General features: G+C 43.8%; 1 protein-coding gene across 10 annotated transcripts in view; it reads left to right on the top strand.

The window, feature by feature from the left end:
• The window catches only part of LOC133493288 (zinc finger protein OZF-like), a 50502-nt gene that overhangs the window by 18859 nt on the left and 9431 nt on the right, over positions 1–22212 (top strand). For 8 of the 10 annotated variants that reach the window (XM_061806498.1, XM_061806492.1, XM_061806496.1 and 5 more), the window contains exon 5: positions 14065–14213. In XM_061806498.1, the coding sequence (XP_061662482.1) occupies positions 14093–14213 (121 nt within the window). In that variant the 5' untranslated portion in view covers positions 14065–14092. Of the gene's footprint in view, positions 1–3914; positions 4507–12454; positions 12638–14064; positions 14214–22212 lie in introns of those variants that run through there. The other 2 variants (XM_061806500.1, XR_009792913.1) reach the window with 2 other exon arrangements.

Below are 22212 nucleotides of genomic sequence, written 5' to 3'. Positions count from 1 at the left end.
GACTACGGTGAGTCTCAACCTCATCCAGGACAGTCTGGACCAAGCACTTCCTCTAGTCACCCTGTGATCAGGAAGACAGCCACTCAGGGAGACTGTTTTCATAGACTCTGGTTCGGATACCAATCTTTTAAATCCAGATCTGGTCAAAAGCATGGGTCTCAGGACTCATGAGTTACGGTGCTGCCCGTTACGCATACGCAGCGGATGGCAGTTTTCTAGGCAAAATAACCCACCATACACAGACTCTCATGTTGACATTCCCGGACACTCATTCGGAACACATCAGCTTCCATCTTTTTGACACCAAGAACCATAATATAATCTTGGGGGGGTCCATGGCTGAGATTACATAACCCCCATATTGACTAGTCAACCGGACAAATCAGGTCTTGGGGAGCCAAGTGTGCACTCACGTGCCTCATCCCAAGTGGCGGAGAGGCAAGAGCTCGAACCTCGCGAGAAGAGTCACAATTGTCTTAAGACCCCTCCTGGTACCATGACCTGAAGGAAGTATTTTCTAAGTGCAAGGCCAAGTCGCTTTCTCACCACAGGCCGTACAACTGCGCCATTGACTTGCTGTCCAGCTCCTCACCCCGACATGGGAGACGAAACTCTCTTTAGGTCCAGAACATCAAGCCATGAAAGAATATGTGGAGGAGTCACTGGCTGCAGGACTTAAGCACGCTGTCATTATAAACCACATCGATAGGCTGCGTTACCATAACATTTATGTGTAGCCCTTTAAGAGCATCATACACACACACACACACACACACACACAAACTTCTTTCATCTTTTTCCATCTAAGCATATCTCATGCATCCTCCTCTCTTAACACCCACTGTCCTCATGTCCTCCCTCACAACATCCATCAACCTTTTCTTTGGTCTTCCTCTCACTCTTTTGCCTGGCAGCTCCATCCTCAGCACCCTTCTGCCAACAAACTCACTCTCTCGCCTCGGAGCATGTCCAAAACATCGAAGTCTCCTCTCTCTCACCTTGTCTCCAAAACACCCAACTTTGGCTGTCCCTCTAATGAGCTCATTTCTAATCCTATCCAACCTGTTCACACCAAGCGAGAACCTCAGCATCTTCATTTCTGATACCTCAAGTTCTGATTCCTGTTGTTACTTCAGGGCCACCGTCTCTAATCTGAACGTCATGGCTGGCCTCACCACTGTTTGATAAACTTTGCGCTTCATCCTGGCGGATACTCTTCAGTCACATAGAACACCAGACACCGTCCGCCAACTGTTCCACCCCACTTGGACCCGTTTCTTCACTTCCTTACCACACACTCTCCATTAATCTGTATTGTTGACCCCAAGTATTTGAAGTCGTCCAGCTATCTATCTCTTCTCCCTGGAGCTTAACTCTTCCTTCTCCACCCCTCTCATTCACGCAAATATATTCAGTTTCCTTCGGCTAATCTTCATTCCTCTCCTTTCCAGTGCGTACCACGATCTTTCCAACTGTTCCTCCGCATGTTCCCTGCTTTCATTGCTCATCATAATATCATCTGCGAACATCATGATCCAAGGGGAATCCAGTCTAACCTCGTCTGTCAGCCTATCCATTACTACCGCAAACAGGAAGGTGTCAGCAGGAACCCCTGATGCAGTCCCACCTCCACCTTAAATTCTTCTGACACACCAACGGCATATCTCACCTTTGTTCTGCTGCCATCATACATGTCCTGTACTATTTTAACGTACTTCTCTGCCACGCATGACTTACGCATGCAGTACCACAGTTCCTCTCTTGGTACTCTGTGTCATATGCTTTCTCTAGATCCACAAAGACACAATGTAGCTCCTTCTGACCTTCTCTGTACTTTTCCACTAGCATCCTCAAGGCAAATAATGCATCTGTGGTACTCTTTCTTGGCATGAAACCATACTGTTGCTCGCAGATACTTACTTCTGTCCTGAGTCTAGCCTTCATTACTCTTTCCCATAACTTCATTTTGTGGCTCATCATCTTTATTCCTCTGGAGTTTCCACAGTTCTGAACATCGCCTTTGTTCTTAAAAATGGGGACAAGTACACTTTTTTTCCATTCTTCTGGCATCGTCTCTCACGCTAGTATTCTATTGAAGAAGTTGTTCTTAAAAATGTGAACGATAACACTTTTCCTCCATTCTTCAGGCATCTTTTCGCCCGCTAGTATTCTGTTGAATAAGTTGGTCAAAAACTCCACATCCACCTCACCAAATTACTTCCATACCTCCACTGGTATGTCATCAGGACTACCTGTATTTAGATTTTTCATTCTGTTCAGTGCCTTTCTAACTCCCCCCCTACTAATCACTGCCATTTCCCGGTCATTCACGCTTGCCTTTTCTACACTACCTTCTGTCCCACTTTCTTCATTCATTAACTTCTCAAAGTACTCTTTCCATCTACTTAGCACACTACTGGCACCAGTCAACATATTTCCATCGCTATCCTTAATCACCTTTACTTGCTGCACATCCTTCCCATCTCGATCCCTGTCTGGTCTACCTGTCGAGATCCTTTTCTCGTTCTTCCGTATCCAATCTGGTGTACATGTCACATGCCTCTTGTTTAGCCTTCGTCACCTCTACCTTTTGTTCTGTGACTCCTCTCCGTGTCCCATTTATTCTTTGCTAATCTCTTTCCTTTTGACTTCCTGTATTTTGGGGTTCCGCCATCAAGTTTCTTTCTCCCCTTTCCTACCAGAAGACACCCCAAGTACTCCCCTGCCTGCCTCTCTGAAAACCTTGGCTGTAGTATTCTAGTCTTCTGGAAGCTCTTCCTGTCAGTCTAGTGTCAGTCTCACCTCTTTCACTCCGGTTTCCTCCCACATCCCTAAAACATGCAACATTAGTTGGACACTAAATCGCCCGTGGTGTGATTGTGAGTGTGGCTCTTTGTCTCTATGTCCCCAGCGATTGGCTGGCAACCAGTTCAGGGTGTACCCCTCCTCCTGCCCGATGACAGCTGGGATAGGCTCCAGCACTCCTGTCACCATTATGAGGATAAGCAGCTAAAAATTGGTTAGATAACTTCTGAATCCTAGTCTTGTTTTTGTTTGCGTTCTCAAATTTTGCCTCAGTCATTGCACCTCGCTTCATGCTTTTGGACCTCGCCTGTAGTCTAACGTTTCTGTGCCTCTCCCTTCTTGGACTGCTACACCGTGTATGACCTTGATTTTGAATTAAACCACTCTTAATATCATGTCCTCGTCTTGGAGTCCTGCATTTGGGTCCGTCCCCGTGTCCCTGGTATAGAGCTCATGCACCTACGTCCTAAAATCACGTGACTTTTGTTTACGTTGCCATATTGCCGGTCTAACAAAGCATTGTCCAATGCTAAGTCAGTTGGAGACGACACGAAAATATGTCTTGTAGCACGACACCCAGAGTCTTGTCCAATACCGTTAGACATTCAGGTCCAAATAAACGAAGGTACGTGGAAAAATTAGATAAACTCTGCATTGAGGACCCGTATTTAATGCCGAAGTCGATCTTTTCCCCGATAAGAAATTGGACTGTTAATTCGCTTCCGCTTGTCTTGGACAACTGGATATACACGTGTATCTGGTGAATAAGTCGTTTGAGATTTACACAGAAAAGTACAAATACTTCGTTGCTGGGTCTGTTCTCAATCAGGAATAAATCCCACATTGTGACAGGTTGATGGCTCGTGAACGTTCAGCCACACTTTAACCTTCGCCAGAATCCATTGATCTTTTCAGCGAGTTTTCAATACAAATACCAATATTTAAATAAATGACCCGTGGTTTTACATGCTCATTCATTAACTATGAATGGGGGGGAGAAAAAAAAAAGAGGACGGAGTCGTCTCCACGGAACGTACACCGAAGTGATTTCGGTCACACTGTAAACCTCTGCGACAGGGAAAAAAAAAAAATCTTTTTTGTCTTTTCAGCTGGTATTCCATAGAATGATCTCTGAATATCTGTCTCGTCTGTTCTGACAACCAACAGCACAACAGGTTTCAGGTATTGTAAATATTCTCCTCCGGTTCACTGTCCACCACACTGTCGAGCAGTTCTTGCAATACGGTACCATCTTTCGTATCCAACCTGGAGTACTTGTCGTCATATGCCTCTTGTTTAGCCTTCGCCACCTCCACCTTTGCCCCATGACGCATTTTAATGTATTCCTTATGCCTCTCCTCAGTCTTCGCCGTGTCCCACTTCTTCTTCGCTAATCTCTTACCTTGGATGACTTCTTGTATTTTGGGGTTCCACCACCAAGTCTCCTTCTATCCTTTCCTATGAGAAGACACCCTAAGTACTCTCCTGCCTGCCTCTCTGAATACCTTGGCAGTAGTGTTCCAGTCTTTTGGAAGCCCATCCTGTCCATCTCGAGCCTGTCTCACTTTCAGGAAGGCCACACAACATTCTTCCTTTCTCAACTTCCACCACCTGATTCTCTGCTCTACCTTTGTCTTCTTAATCTTCCTACCCGCTACTCGAGTCATCCTACACTCTACCATCCTATGCTGTCGAGCTACACTCTCTCCCACCACTACTTTACAATCAGTAACCTCCTTCAGATTACATTGTCTGCAAAAAATTTAATCCACCTGCATGCCCCTACCTCTGTTCTTGTAGGTCACTCTATGTTCCCCTCTCTTCTGGGAATAAGTGTTCATCACTAACAATTTCAAATTTCAGCCTCAATACTCCATCTGATACTCTTTTCACCTCCAAAACATTCTTAGCCCGGTCTTCCTTTAAAATAACCCCAACTTCATTTTTCTTCCCATCCACTCCATGATAAAATAATTTAAACCCTGCACCTAAACTTCTAGCCTTACTCCCTTTCCACTTGCTCTCTTGGATGCACAATATATATATATATATATATTATATATATATATATATATATATATATATATATATATATATATACACACACACACACACACTGTCACTCACATTTGACGAGCGCTCTCGCATATCTGCATAGTCGAGAATGAAAAATCACGTGTGTAAAATTTATTACGTGTAGAAATACATAGACATTCACAGCGCACATGAAAACCAATCCAGCGCAGTGAACCACAGCCTGACTCTTTTTTTTTTTAAACAAGGAAACACATGGTCTCCTGATAGTTTATCTGACTCCGCCCCTCTTTGGCTCTTAAAAGAGTCCACTTATAATTGACCCCTCCGTACAGGGCACTTAACCACGCCTCCTGAAGTGACGTCATGCCACGTGCGCTCACGTAAGACAAACAGTAAAAATGGCGTATCGCGTATTTGGGTTCTTTAACAATAGATATGGTTAAGAGGTGTAGTCACGGACTTTATAATAGTGACGACAGGTATCCTGCAAGGCTAGTTGGTGGAGTTCAATTCATACTCTTTCCAAAACGAAGACCCAGTATGAAAAATGTCTTTGATGGATCAAACTTTGTGGAAGACTGCATAATCAACTGAATCCATCTAAAATCAACCGGAACAGAAGACCGAGTACGAAAAATGTCTTTGATGGATAAAACTTTGTGGAAGACCGCATGATCAACTGAATCCATCAACCGGAACAGATATGTTTGCACGAAGGTAAGCCCTATATTTGATTTTCAATACATGTCTCATATAAATGAATTTGCAGTTCTTCGCTTGCATAACATAGCTATGTGTGAATCATTGACACACTTGATATGTGTTGAGCGATATTTTGCGATGATCTGACTGCACAAACGTGTCTCTGTTGGTGGCTACCGAGCTAAGCTAAACCGGACCAGCGAGTCCTAAAAGCCTTCGATGTCCACCGAGACACCAAGACTGAAGGAAGGATGTTTGAGGACACTATAAAGTAGTGATTGTCGTACTCGGTCGGGACTTACGTAGGTTCGGCACTAATTCAAGAATAATTATTGAGGGGAGCGCGTGACGTTACACAAAGAAAACGAGAGAAACAATTCGTAAATCAAGCCTCGCCTTCTTTTCCTTCATACGGTGGTTCACAAACGGCTATACAGATACAAATACAGATTATGCACACAAGTGTGATATGTAACACGAAAATAGGAAACTGTCAATGACGAATTCGTCTTTGGGCTATAATATATTATATTATGTGGCTTCTCGGTATTCCTCTGACTCCGGAAAGATCTCGCGGTAATATCAATGGTTTCCCCGTCGATATGCATGTAAATACCATTGAAATACTCCTCGCTGAAATGGATCTCAAGAGAAGAAGGTAACCGGCGTTCAAGGTGGGACAACACGTGCAAGCTAGCTCACATGTTCGTGGGTCCATTTAACTAAGAACATTAACCCTGTCACTGTTTCGATGAAACTCCCCAGATTGATGAGGGTCCATACCACGTTTCATGTAAGCAGACTTTGACCAACTCGCCCATCGACATTAGTCCCCCCTGTCAAGCCCCCCCTGCTCCCCCTGCCCCCCCCCATATGATCGACGGAGGTCTGGTGTACTCAGTACGCCGACTTTAATCATCTCGTCATAAAGGGAGGGGCGTTCAATACCTGGTGGATTGGGAGGGGTATGGCCCAGAGGAACGTTCCTGGATTCCGTCCCGCTTCATCATTGTCCCGAGTCTCATCAGGGACTTCCATGCGTCTCATCCTGAAGCTCCTGTGCCGTCTGGAGTCGACCGTTAAGGGGGGGGGGGTGTGTACTGTCATGGTCCTACTGGTCCAGCCCTTGATTAGGAGCCGCACACCTGCACCTCATCACTGATAATTAACCCCAGTATATATAGGACCCAGCAGACTGTCTTGCCTTGCCAGATCGTTGCTATCCATGCCTCGTTCCTGCACTTCTGCATTCCTGATTCCGAACTCCTGTGTACTGACCTCCGCCTGTTCTCTGACCAACCCCGTAAGCCTGCCACTCCTGATTCTACTGCTCACTCTGACTGACTGCCCGGCTTTCGACATCGGAACGAATAAAGATCCTCTTTCAACTGCCTTCCTGTCTACCGAGTCGGGCATTTGGGTTTGCCCTAGTGTTCTGGTTATGACAATCGTGGTGCAGTTCCCATATCAGGGGCACAGCATATTTTGACAAAATGACAAAATTAATAATCATAACCAACACCTTCGTCCTATGACGTCAAAATGAAAAGTCCAACATGTTTACATTTTAGGAGAACTTTTCCCTAGAGATTAAAGTGGACTTTCGTGAAAATTCATGATCATTTCCAATTTCAACTGATATTAGTAGAACATGATATAAAATGGTATTCAAAATTTTTCATCAATAAAAATTCTTGATTTGACAAACTTTATTTGAAGAAAAGTTAAATGCACTGGCCTGTCAAGGAATAAACATGAACGGTCTATACCTGCAATGTTTTGAAAATGCTGAAAGTTTAGTTCATCATAATTGGCGTTCGTGGCAACAAGCTTGCGATACATTGGAACAAAGATTCCTGTCGCCAATCTTGATGTGTTGTGGGGGAGAGCATGCATCGCCATGATTGCAGTAACTAGAACGCGCCTTTATGTGCATTCGCTCGACGTATTGGCCACACCTGAATCAAGCGACCAGGTGGATGATAGTCTTTTTTTTTTTTTTATTACACTGTCACATTGCCTCGCGATCGATGCATTGAGCACCCCTGGTGTAACTGAATTTCCTTTGACATGGCTCATGATGATGACTTTCGACGTAAATGTGCTCGCATTATGTGAAGCAGCTCTGAAAATGCACTTTCGGCCTAACTTCCGGACATGCTCAGTACGGTTAACTTGCATTTCCTGTTTATTGGTGAATACCGATCGTTTTGGAGTAGGCTTGTTTGGTTAATGTTTATGAAATAAACACGTAAATTAATGTCAAGACTACACAAAATAAGCGAGAACTTGAGAGTATACATTTGAATAAATGTGAAAATCCGGAAATTTGGGAAAATCTGGAGGACATTCATCACTGTTTTCCTGCACCCCAGACAAAATACATTTGTGTGATCTATAAGAGTTGTCTTCACCATGCTAACGTGTATCCAGTCACATTGACTGATGTATTTAATATTTATTCACACATCTACATATTTTTATCCTGTTTTACTGTTTTTCTTATTGTAATATTGTATTATATTACAATGTAGCACTGAAGAAAAGGAGTCGGAAGCGAAGTGTTGAACACAGGAGCAAACCTCGTTTTAATGCAGACATCAACAGAGTGAACCCATTACGGCGGGAACTCGAACAACTCTCACCGGAAGTGCAACAACAAAAACAGTCCGTGGGGAACCCCACAACCAAACTCGAGGTCCCGCAGGTGAATTATGTTAACATCACACAAGCCCCCCCAGAATTCACCCAAAGTCAAAATCCCCGTGCCGTGGAGGGATGACGACTCGACCCTAGTGGGTGTGCACTGCAGGGGGCGAGGAGAGCAGGGCCGCACTGTCAAGGGACAAGGGCCCTGGCGGGGTCGAGGGCACACCGGCAGGTGCAGGGGCGCAGGGCAAAGGGGGACGACCCCGGCGCGGGAGGAGCCAACCCCAAAGGCTGGGCAATGTCCACTGTCGACGGAAACAGTCTCGGGTCTATCGCCAATGTCCACGAGCAGGCTCTTATCCCCGCACACCAGGACCCTAAACGGGCCGTCGTATGGGGGGCGCAGGGGTCCACGGCGGGCGTCATGTTGGATGAACACAAAATCCACCGAGCGCAGGCAACGGGGCAGCCAGGGTGCCATGTTGCAACATGGGAACCGGCACGAACCCTTTGTCGACCTTCAGCAGGGAGGACCGTTGCCTGGGTGCAGACCAAGGCGTCCGAGATGAATTCGCTGGGGACCCGCAGCGCCTGGGTGTAGAGGAGCTTGGCGGACGAGGACATGAGGTCGCACCTGAGGCCGAGCTAGACCCACGGGAGCTTATCCAACCAGTTGCCGTCCGTCAAGCCGGCGCCTAGGGCTGCTTTCATGGACCAGTGCAACCACTCACAGAGACACTTTGCCTGGGGGTGATAGGCGGTAGTGTGGTGCAGCTTGACCCCCAAACTCTCAGCGACTGCGTTCCAGAGTTCAGAGCGGTAAACTGAGGGCCACGGTCGGAGGAAAGGTCGCACTGGGTCCCAAAGCGTTGTCGAGCAGAGGGTAACGGCTTTGTGCCAGCGGGTCGTCCTGTCCACCATGGTGAGCAAGTAGGTGAGACCGTGCGATTGAGGAAGCAGACCCACCAAGTCGACGTTGACGTGGTCGAACCTCTTCTCGGGGACAGCGAAGGGCTCTCAGGGGCCTTTTGTGTGGCGATGCATCTTAGCACACTGACAGGTCACGCACGAGTCAACCCAGGCCTGCATATCCTTCTCAAGCCCGCGCCACACGAACCTCTGGGCCACCAGGACAGGTGGAAAGATTTAAAAAAAAAAAAAAAGGCCAAAAAAGTAGCTACAGACCATCCGCCGCATCCATTTTCATCCAGCAATCCTCCTGCCAGCCCCGTGACTTTTTTTTCCACAGCATCATTGACACACCCTATAGGGGTCACTGCCGAGCATGCGCATTAATTTTCTGCCATATTGGAAGACAAACAAGCCCCCGGGTTGTGTGTAGGTGTAATTTGTTTTCATATAGTTTTGTCACTGTTTCTTCACTTGGAATTTGATCTCCATGATTTAGCAAGGCATGGCAGCCCCTTCTGCCAAGTGTAAACATGTTGGCACCCAGCCACCTGTCGAAAGGAATCGTTACATAGAGAAACTTGCTCTGGTTGATGGAGTTGACCCCGACGAGTTACCAGTGCATGTCTCCATCTTTCTAATTGTTCCTCTGCCTGCTCCCTGCTTTCACTGCATATCACAATGTCATCTGCGAACATCATGGTCCAAGGGGATTCCAGTCTAACCTCATCTGTCAGCCTATCCATTACCACTGCAAACAGGAAGGGGCTCAGAGCTGATCCCTGATGCAGTCCAACCTCCACCTTAAATTCCTCTGTCACACCTAAGGCACACGTCACCATTGTTCTGCTGCCATCATACATGTCCTGTACTATTTTCACATACTTCTTTGCCACACCAGACTTACGCATGCAGTACCACAGTTCCTCTCTTGGTACTCTGTCATAGGCTTTCTCTAGATCCACAAAGACACAATGTAGCTCCTTCTGACCTTCTCTGTACTTTTCCACTAGCATCCTCAAGGCAAATAATGCATCCGTGGTACTCTTTCTAGGCATGAAACCATGCTGTTGCTCGCAGATACTTACTTCTGTCCTGAGTCTAGCCTGCACTACTCTTTCCCATAACTTCATTGTGTGGCTCATCAACTTTATTCCTCTATCGGTCCCACAGCTCTGAACATCCCCTTTGTTCCCATCCCACTTCTTCTTCGCTAATCTCTTTCCTTGTATGACTCCCTGTATTTTGGGGTTCCACCACCAAGTCTCCTTCTCCTCTTTCCTACCAAAAGACACACCAAGTACTCTCCTGCCTGTCTCTCTGATTACTTTGGCTGTCGTAGTCCAGTCTTCCGGGAGCTTCTGCTGTCCATCGAGAGCCTGTCTCACCTCTTTCCGAAAGGCCGCACAACATTCTTCCTTTCTCAGCTTCCACCACATGGTTCTCTGCTCTACCTTTGTCTTCTTAATCTTCCTACCCACCACCAGAGTCACCCTACACATTACCATCCTATGCTGTCGAGCTACACTCTCCCCTATCACTACTTTACAGTCAGTAACCTCCTTCAGATTACATCGTCTGCACAAAATATAATCCACCTGCGTGCTTCTACCTCCGCTCTTGTAGGTCACGATATGTTCCTCCCTCTTCTGGAAATAAGTGTTCACTACAGCCATCTCCACCCTTTTTGCAAAGTCCACCACCATCTGTCCCTCAAAGTTCCTTTCCTGGATGCCGTACTTACCCATCACTTCTTCATTGCCCCTGTTTCCTTTACCAATATGTCCATTACAATCTGCACCAATCACAACTCTCGCGCTGTCTGGGATGCTCAGAACTACTTCATCTAGTTCCTTCCAGAATTTCTCTTTCAACTCTAGGTCACATCCTACCTGTGGTGCATAGCCGCTAACCACATTATACATAACACCCTCAATTTCAAATTTTAGTCTCATCACTCGATCTGATACTCTTTTCACCTCCAAGACATTCTTAGCCAGCTCTTCCTTTAAAATAACCCCTACTCCATTTCTCTTCCCATCTACTCCGTGGTAGAATAATTTAAACCCTGCTCCTAAACTTCTAGCCTTACTACCTTTCCACCTGCTCTCTTGGATGCACAGAATATCAACCTTTCTCCTAATCTTCATGTCAACCAACTCCTGAGCTTTTCCTGTCATGGTCCCAACATTCAAAGTCCCTACACTCAGTTGTCGGCTCCGTGCATTCCTCTTTTTCTTCTGACGATGGATCCGGTTTCCTCCTCTTCTTTGTCTTCGACCCACAGTCGCTGAATTTCCACTGACGTCCTGCAGGTTAGCAGTGCCAGGGGCAAGCATTGTTAACCCGGGCCACGACCGATCCGGTATGGGATTCGATAGATGAACGCTCATATTTGTTTGGCATAGTTTTTACGCCGGATGCCCTTCCTGACGCAACCCTCTGCATTTATCCGGGCTAGGGACCGGCCTACAGATTGCACTGGTTTGTGCCCCCATAGGGCTGCATTCTATTTTCTTTAGAATTTAACTTTTTTAATTTAAATTTGGAAATAAACTTTTCCATGATATTTTATTTTTTTGGAAAGGGTCTGTCGGGGGTGTGGTCATGGTCGGTGGCTCCTGGGAGCAGCCTCCTCACCTGCACCTCCATCCATCCATTTTCTTAGCCACTTATCCTCATAAGGGTCACGGGAGTGCTGGAGCCTGTTGCAGCTGTCAACGGGCAGAGGGGGGGAGGGGGTGGTTACACCCTGAACTGGTTGCCGGCCAATCGGAGGGCACATAGAGACAAACAGTCGCAATCACAATCACACTTAGGGGCAATTAAGACCGTCCAATTAATATTGCTTGTTTTGGGGATGTGGGAGGAAACCGAAATGCCCAGGAGAAAACCCACGCAGGCACGGCGAGAACGTGCGAACTCCGCAGAGGCAGGGATGGGATTTGAACCATGGTCGAACTTTGAGGCAAACGCACTAGAGCGGATCCACAGTGCCGCCTGCCCAAGAGTCATGTTTTGTATTCCACCCCCACCTCCTTGACGTATCTGACCTCGGTTTATTTATTTATTTATTTTGGGGGGGGGGGGCTTGCGTGTGGCATGGTTAGACAAGTGTGTGGTGGATCTTTCCACAGTAAAACTGTTTTGGGATTTAAAAAAAAAAAAAAAGATACAAATCCTCCATTCAATTTGACCTAACAGCCGTACAGTACAAAAAAGATTTTTCCAAATATTGTATGCTGAAGAGAATTGCAAGTGCACCTCCGGCCCAGCTAGTAGGAGTAAATCACGATAAATTAGCTTTGTGAAGAAGAAAAAGAAGAAGAAGAAAAAAAAGAAGAAGAAAAAGGAGACGTGAAGAAAAAAAAGGAGACGTTGAAGAAGAAGAAGAAGAAAAGGAGACGGAGAAGAAGAATGAAAGGAGACAGAGAAGAATAAGACGAAGACGAAGAAGAACTACTTTTCTTCGTAACCACATGCAGTTTACTACATTTCCCTGAATCTGTATCAAACGTGGTGAATCCTTGTGGCAGTAAGTCTGTAAAAAAATTTCCGAACTAAAACATAGTTTTTATTGTCTGGTTGAAATCGTTTCAGTAGACCTTAAAGCTTCTCGGGCTATATTAGCCTTGCTAACAAAGGGGACCAGAACTCGATTTTCTCACTGTGGGCTTTGTTTTGGGAGCAAAAAAATGAAACACACACACACTTATGACATTACATATATGTACATATACATTTTTACGATAATTGCTGGAGCCCCTTATCTCTTAGCCCCCACCACCCAAGCTAATATCTTTGACGATGATTATGTTCAACAATCTTCTCAATGCCACACTCACACGAACTGGTACTGTTGTTTTGCATGAAATGCATTGTCCCACTCAATCCTGGATGTCTTAATCTTGTTATAACACTTTGTTCCCTTTGTTTCTACCCACCGCCTTCATTCCTCCCACCGTCTGCTGTATTTTATAGAAATGGCATTTTTGTGACCTCCTTTCCAAAGTTTTTGAGGTTCTGTTTTGTTTTTAACACTATTTTATACCTCACCCATCTCTTCTGATATTCCAAGCATTCATCTCATTTCAGTGCTTGTTTTGCAAAATAAAGCATCTTTTTTAATCTCATTTATTACTTGATGTGCTGGAACCTACATAAACCTGACGCTCATCTCCAATGAACCCATACAACGTCTCATACATTTCAAATGACACATCTGTACTACTTTGTGATACTATGTTCAGAAGAAAAATCCAGACCCCTGGCAGCGCCGCTGGACCTTGATTCTTTTGTCTGGAGCGGGCTTCGTTCACTGGTTCTCGATGCTCAGTCCTAGAATCCCACTTCTGACAGTTTTGGCAAATCTCTTTCTGACAGAATAAGGAAGCAATCTCGTCTTTGTGGGTTTTTAATTACAAGAAAATAAGTATTTGGAAAGAGATGAAAAAATACATAAAGGTTTTACGAGTTATCGCCTGTCACTCAAATCCAGAGCAAACAATAAATTCTCTTATAAAGAATTGTTTACCTCTTCTTGTTTATCAATAAACCACATGGAGGGAAAACAAGTAGTAGTCACAATATGGAACAATAAAGCATGTGAAGGTGGTATAAACTAGTAGAAGAAATATTAAAATTTAATGACAAATTTACTTAAAACTAACTTACTCCTCACAACCTAAATTCATACCTTCTTCTTTCATCCTGCTCGTATTTTCCCTTCGGGGCTCATCTTTACAAACAATAGATTCCCATCCCTTGACAATGTTGACATTTTAATATTGCATAATTTAATGTTCTAGTGTTTCCTCTTGTTGACGGTAATAATGTCTACCACTTCGCTGCTTTGCCAATGAAACGATCGTACTGTTCCACCGACAATATTCAAATCTTAATCGCAATCCAACAATTTCACGTCTGACTTTCACTTGCTTTTGTCATCCCTCATCACATTAGATCACAAAGTCTTGATCGTCGTGTGAAAATGTGTGCAAGAAATATAGCAGAGTATGAGGAGGAACTTTGTGGACTTAAAGACAAGAAGGAGACACAACTACCTGATGCTGTGTTCACTCTGCAGCCTCAAATTCTGCAATACAAAGCAGGTTGGTTCATATCGCTCACATGTTTGGGAAATGGATTCTAATTTTAATACAGTGGTACCTCTACTTCCGAACATCTCTAGCTATGAAAAATTCAGGTGACAAAACACCTCCTTGGAAAAATATTGTCTCTAGTCACAAAGGAAAATTCAGGATACCAAAGGAACAAATAGGCACTGTATACGCAGCCTCCAAATTCCACCCAACGTGAACATCCTGTATCGTAGTTTGTGTGACGCGATAGAGGTGTTCTCCCATTGGCTACCGCTGAAGCCCTTCCTGGTATCCCATTGGCTGGGAGAGACGTCAATCTTTATCCATGATGCTTTTCGTATCCCTTGTACGCTCAACTGTCACTGAGTCACGCTAACTTTTTTGATTGTGTTTTTTGCAAGATTATCCCGCTTCACCTTGGGCCCCAAAAAAACGTTAGTGGAATTAAGTTGTATACTTGCGTACATTTAGATGTAAATTTTCTCTTGGCATGTCAAACGTGTGTCCCCTCCTCCATCCCTCACGATCCCATTTGCTTGTTACTCACCGTTGTCTTCGCGTAGAGGCACAACGCCAAAGGTAAATGAACATTTTTATTATCTCTTCATTGTGTACTTTGCCTATTTTTTGCGTGTCGGGGGGGCTTGGAACAGATTAGGCTATTTACATCTAAAATGCGTTTCTACTTATGAAAAAGTCACCCAACGAAATGACTTCCGGAACCGATTAATTTCGTAAGTAGAGGTACTCCTGTATTTTGACTTCAAAAGCACAAATTTTACCAATCAGCGCCTGATTTGCAGGTATTCGCATGCATACACACAATAGACATTTCTGAGCGGCGATCTTCAGCTCCGCCCCCCCCCCCCTCTTAGCGACAGTTGCCATGCCCGACAATCTTCCAAAATATTGACTGAACATAACAGGTTTGAAGTGGATTCTCTATCGCCTATTCCAGATAATATTTGGGTATGTTTTTTGCCAAATGCGTTAGATTTGTCCCAGAGTTGTACAAAGAGGTCTCAACTATTTCACGCAAGGATATGTACACGGAATTAAGATTTTGGATGGAGCAGGACGCAATGTCAGCGTTAGAGCGAAACATTGGCGATCGATGCAAAAAAGTTTGACGTCTCACAAACTTAATATTGAAATCCAACAGGATAAAAGAGTGGAATCGTACTGCGCATGTAAAGTAGGGTGAGTACTTTTTACTTGGAAAAAGTCACGAGTAATATCATTGTAGTCTTTATAATTGTGTGGGTGTATTCATTTGACTTGGCTTGTAATCGAACCCAGTGCTCTGTCTTAAAAGTCTGATGTGATACAAATAGGCAAATAGACATTGCATGACATCGTGCATTTACATATCACTAACCCGGCATAAAACATTGAATGAAATTGGACACGCGGATCGCCATAAATAGTAAGCAGGAAGTTTTGTATGCTCAGAGCCAACATATAACGTATAACAACGAGTCGATGTTCCGTGCTATAATTACTCCCACCATTGAGCAAACAGAACAAAAATAACAGTGTTTAAGCGTTTGAGCCAAAATACACACACGCAGAAGTTGACGTGTTGGGAGGAGTATGGTTTTGATGACGAACAGTAACAGTCCCATTATATCGACGGCAGAGATTTGATGCTTTTCTGAGGAGTTGGTTTAGATGCAGAGAATATATAGCAGGGGGCCAGATTTTTTTTTTTTTTAACACCATTTTGTACTTTTCAAGCAACAAGGCGTCTCGCGATCCACCGGCGGCGGTGGGGGGAAGGGTGGCAGTGACCGACACAAAGACGTAATGCTACAGTATCCAAGACAAATTTGCTGTCACGATTGTCACGATGTCAAACTACTGCAATAAAATCTTATATTCCGATACCACTGTATCGCATTTTTTTACGATCGTTGAGCTGTAGCTTGTCACCTCAAATGCATTCATTTAAACTTGTTACCATGACTGTATTATCAGAAGCAAATGGGGAAGGGTGGGTTGTGTCAGCCTTGCTTGAGCTATATTAATGTACTTTTGATACAATATGGCTCATGAGCTGGCAACAAAATTTTTGTAGCCTAGCAAGCTAGTGCCAGCGGTTGTATGTAAACATGCTGCCATTCTACCAAATTGTGTGGGGAAGTATAGCGAAGCAGCAAAGCAAGTTTCTTTGGATAGGGAATTTCATACACGAGGTAACTCAAGGTGCTTTACATGATTAAAGGCATTTGAGAACAAAGAGATAAAATATTTAAAACGGGATAAAAACAATAACAATAACAATGACAAACAAAATATTTTTTAAAAAGTCAAAACTGCATAGAGTGCAAGTAATATGATTAAAAAGTGGATATACTGTATTTTAAAAAGCATGAGAAAAAAGAAGAGTTTTCAACCTTGATTGAAAACCACGCACTTGGGGCTGACCTCACATCTGTAGGCAACTTATTCCATTTGTGTGCTGCATAATAGCTAAATGCTGCTTCACTATGCTTTGGACTGTGGACCCCACTTTTTGACATGAGTCAGTCGATCTCAGAACTCTACTGGGTTTGTATTCCGTAAGCATTTCTTTCATGTATTCAGGACCTAAATCATTTAGTGATTTATAGACCAGTGGCAGACTTTAAAATCTATTCTAAAGCTGACTGGAAGCCAGTGCAAGGACTTTAGGAGTGGCGTTATATGCTCTGACCGCTTTGTTTTGGTCAGAACACGAGCTGCAGTATTCTGAATGAGCTGCAGCTGTTTAATATTCTTTTTGGGGAGTCCAGTCAGAAGACTATTACAGTAGTAAAGTCTACTTGAGATAAAAGCATGGATGAGCTTTTCATGGTCTGCTTGACACATTGAAGACTTCACTCTAGATATATTCTTCAGATGGTAAAAGGCAGTTTTTGTGATTGATTTGATATGGTTGTTGAAAGTTGGGCCGGAATCACCAAGGTTTCGGACTTGGTCTTTGTTTTTTAAAGATCAAGAGTCCAGGTGTTTACTAACAGCAATTCTCTTTTCTTTATTGCCAAAAAAAAAATGTCTCAGTTTTGTTATGATTTAGTTGAAGAAATTTTTTGCTCATGCAGTTATCTGCTTTAGACAGTGGAAACAATACCTCAATTGAACTGTAGTCATCTGGAGACACTGCTAAATATAACTGTCTAATAATAATAATAATAAATAATCTGCATAGCTATGGTAGTCATAATTAAAATTTTGAAGAATTTGACCCAAGGGTAGCATATACAGGCTGACCAGGAGAGGTAGAAGAACTGACCCTTGAGGGACCCCATAGGTCATTGCCATTTACTGAGACCGAGCATCTCCAATGGTCACAAAGGGACTACTTTCCTCCAGGTTGGACCTAAACCATTTAAGGACCGTTCCATTTAGTCCTACCCACGTTTCCAAACTGTTTAGCGGTATATTGTGATCTACCCTATGAAAAGCCGCGCTGAGATCCAACAAGACCAAAAATGACACCTTTCCTGATTCAGTATTCAACCTTCATTTAGCGCTTTGATAAGAGCAGATTCTGTACTGTGATGAGTTTGGAAACCTGATTAAAATTTGTCAAAAAGTCCATTTAAATTCAAGAAATTGCTGAGTTGATTGAAAAATAATTTTCTCCAGAATCTTTGCTATGAACGGGAGATTTGAGATGGGTCTATAGCTTGCAAACATGGAATCGTCCAGTGTTCCGTTTTTTTTATTAGAGGCTTAACAGCATCTACTTTTAGAGCTTTGGGAAACTCACCAGACTGAAGTGAGCAATTGATTATTTGCTGCAAATCAGGTAGCACTGACTTCACACTAGTTTTGAAAAAGTCAGATGGTATTGAGTTGAGACAGTTCTTTGATGGTTTCAACTGCTGAACAGTTTTCTACACAGTTTTTTTGGTCAACTGTATCAAATTCTAACAAGTTAATAGAGTTTTCTCTGGGTGGCTTCAAATGTGAGATCATTCTATCTTTTTGATGATTTGTGCTGACATTTGACCCGATGGATTGTATTTTTCCACTAAAATAACTGGCAAACTCATTGCATTTGTCAGCTGTTACGAGTTCTGGATCTATCTGATTTGGGGGGGGGGTGTAAGCTTGTCAACCACAGCGAATAGAGCACAAGTATTGTTGAGGTTCTTACTGATGATTTCAAAAATGTGTTGCTGTCTAGTTCTAACTAACTCTTGGTTAAAATGACAAAGACACTGTCTGTTGATTTTCAACATCCTTTGAGATGACCAGGTCTAAAATGTGACCCTGAGTGTGAGTTGGACTCTTAATATGTTGAGAGAGGTCAAACATTTCTAGTATTGCAGAAAGTTCTTTGGATATTTTTTCCATGTTATTGTCAACATGAATGTTAAAGTCCCCGGTTATGACAAAGTAGTTGTAGTCAGTATAAATAATTGACAGCAGTTCTGAAAAATCCTCCATACATTTTCCATTGTATATTGGAGGTCTATAAATGATTAAAACTATAACCTTTGGGTCACCTTTAACTATAAAAAAAACCCCAGAGATATTCAAAAAAGCGAAAATCACCCAGTATAATTTCTTTACATTGAAATAATGATTTAAAAATAACAGCAATACCACCACCTTTTTTCCCTGTATGACACTTGTTCATAAAATTAAGATCTGCTGGTGTTGCCTCATTTAAAATGGTATTACAGCTACTTTCTGTTAACCTTGTTTCATCTAATGACAAAAAGTCCAGACCATACGTTGTAAGGATGTCATTGATCAACATTTGTTACCCAATGACCTGATTTTCCACACCCTGTCGGTCACACAGTGGTTTACCGAAAAGGGCTGAAGCCAATCCCAGTGGTTTATTTTCTTTTTTTAAATACGCATTGGACTCATTTGAGAAAAATGCATTATAAAAAAAAAAAGTCTGTCACAGAGAAGTTTAACGTGTGGCCGCAACACGCTTCGTGTACGGAGGAGCCGTCTCTGTCTTTTTTTTTCTTCTTCTTCTAATCATAGTTAATGAATGCGATTTTGTGTAAAACCTCGGGTGTGTGTGTGTGTTTTCTTTCGGCTTGTCCCTTTCGGGGTCGCCACAGCGTGTCATCTCAGATGAACGCACATATGTTTGGCACAATTTTTACGCAACCCCTGGTTTTCCAAACCAGTGCTCTAACCACTGAGCTATGGGGCCTCCTGTGTAAAACCTCGGGTCATTTATTTAAATATTGGTATTTGTATTGAAAAAATCTGAGTGGTTCCATCACTATTTGGGATTTATTCTTGATTGAGGACAGATCCAGCAACGAAGTATTTTTATGCAGCCAGACTTTTCTACACTTTCAAACGTCAACTGTGCTTTAGGCTTTGGAAAATTAATCAACCGGGCCCCTTGTAACCGAGCCGTATATCTTTTATCAAAATTGCATGTTCCCCAAGCGCATCTGAAGACCATTTTGTTTGTAACATCAACTTTTCCAACCTCACGCGACCTTCTTCTTCTTTTCCTTTCGGCTTGTCCCGTTAGGGGTCGCCACATCGTGTCATCTTTTGCCATCTTAGCCTATCTCCTGCATCTTCGTCTCTAACCCCAACTGCCCTCATGTCTTCCCTCACCACATCCATAAACCTTCTCTTTGGTCTTCCTCTCGCTCTTTTGCCTGGGAGCTCCATCCTCAGCATCCTTCTACCAATATACTCACTCTCTCGCCTCTGAACATGTCCAAACCATCGAAGTCTGCTCTCTCAAACCTTGTCAGCAAAACATCCAACTTTGGCTGTCCCTCGAATGAGCTCATTTCTAATCCTATCCAACCTGGTCACTCCGAGCAAGAACCTCAACATCTTCATTTCTGCCACCTCCAGTTCTGCTTCCTGTTGTTTCTTAAGTGCCACCGTCTCTAATCCGTACATCATGGCTGGCCTCACCACTGTTTTGTAAACTTTGCCCTTCTTCCTAGCAGACACTCTTCTGTCACAGAACACACCAGACACCTTTCGCCAGCTGTTCCAACCTGCTTGGACCCATTTCTTCACTTCCTTACCACACTCACCATTGCTCTGGATTGTTGACCCTAAATATTTGAAGTCGTCTACCCTTGCTATCTCTTCTCCCTGTAGCCTCACTCTTCCCCCTCCACCTTTCTCATTCACGCACATATATTCTGTTTTACTTCGGCGAATCTTCATTCCTCTCCTTTCCAGTGCATGTCTCCATCTTTCTAATTGTTCCTCTGCATGCTCCCTGCTTTCACTGGATATCACAATATCATCTGCGAACATCATGGTCCAAGGGGATTCCAGTCTCACCTCATCTGTCAGCCTATCCATTACCACTGCAAACAGGAAGGGGCTCAGAGCTGATCCCTGATGCAATCCCACCTCCACCTTAAATTCCTCTGTCACACCTAAGGCACACCTCACCATTGTTCTGCTGCCATCATACATGTCCTGTACTATTTTAACATACTTCTCCGCCACACCAGACTTACGCATGCAGTATCACAGTTCCTCTCTTGGTACTCTGTCATGGGCTTTCTCCAGATCCACAAAGACACAATGTAGCTCCTTCTGATATTCTCTGTACTTTTCCACTAGCATCCTCAAGGCAAATAATGCATCTTTGGTACTCTTTCTAGGCATAAAACCATACTGTTGCTCGCAGATACTTACTTCTGTCCTGAGTCTAGCCTCCACTACTCTTTCCCATAACTTCATTGTGTGGCTCATCAACTTTATTCCTCTATAGTTCCCACAGCTCTGAAAATCCCCTTTGTTCTTAAAAATGGGGAAAAAAAAACCCTTAAACTTAAAAAAATAGAACACTTTTCCTCCATTCTTCAGGCATCTTTTCGCCCGCTAGTATTCTGTTGAATAAGTTGGTCAAAAACTCCACAACCATCTCTCCAAATTGCTTCCATACCTCTCCCGTTATGTCATCAGGACCAACTGCCTTTCCATTTTTCATCCTTTGTAGTGCCTTTCTGACTTCCCCCTTAGTAATCATTGCCACTTCCTGGTCCTTCACACTTGCCTCTTCAACTCTCCCTTCTTTCTCATTTTCTTCATTCATCAACATCTCAAAGTATTCTTTCCATCTATTTAGCACACTACTGGCACCAGTCAACACATTTCCATCTCCTTCTTTAATCACCATTACCTGGTGCACATCCTTTCCATCTGTATCCCTCTGTTTGGCCAACCTGTAGAGATCCTTTTCTCCTTCTTTTGTGTCCAACCTGGTGTACATGTCTTCATATGCCTCTTGTTTAGCCTTTTCCACCTCGACCTTGTCCTACGTCACATCTCGATGTACTCCTTTCGCCTCTCCTCAGTCCTCTCAGTATCCCACTTCTTCTTCGCTAATCTCTTTCCTTGTATGACTCCCTGTATTTTGGGGTTCCACCACCAAGTCTCCTTCTCCCCTTTCCTACCAAAAGACACACCAAGTACTCTCCTGCCTGTTTCTCTGATTACCTTGGCTGTCGTTGTCCAGTCTTCCGGGAGCTTCTGCTGTCCATCGAGAGCCTGTCTCACCTCTTTCCGAAAGGCCACACAACATTCTTCCTTTCTCAGCTTCCACCACATGGTTCTCTACTCTACCTTTGTTTTCTTAATCTTCCTACCCACCACCAGAGTCACCCTACACACTACCATCCTATGCTGTCAAACTACACTCTCCCCGACCACTACTTTACAGTCAGTAACCTCCTTCAGATTACATCGCCTGCACAAAATATAATCCACCTGCGTGCTTCTACCTCCGCTCTTGTAGGTCACTATATGTTCCTCCCTCTTCTGGAAGTAAGTGTTCACTACAGCCATCTCCATCCTTTTTGCAAAGTCCACCACCATCTGTCCCTCAAAGTTCCTTTCCTGGATGCCGTACTTACCCATCATTTCTTCATTGCCCCTGTTTCCTTGACCAATATGTCCATTACAATCTGCACCAATCACAACTCTCGCGCTGTCTGGGATCCTCAGAACTAGTTCATCTAGTTCCTTCCAGAATTTCTCTTTCAACTGTAGGTCGCAT

The sequence above is a fragment of the Syngnathoides biaculeatus genome, chromosome 20 (assembly GCF_019802595.1).
Source record: "Syngnathoides biaculeatus isolate LvHL_M chromosome 20, ASM1980259v1, whole genome shotgun sequence".
Taxonomy (NCBI): Eukaryota; Metazoa; Chordata; class Actinopteri; order Syngnathiformes; family Syngnathidae; genus Syngnathoides; species Syngnathoides biaculeatus.
The sequence above is the reverse complement of the archived record's forward strand: the minus strand, read 5'-3'. Positions and strand labels throughout refer to the sequence as shown.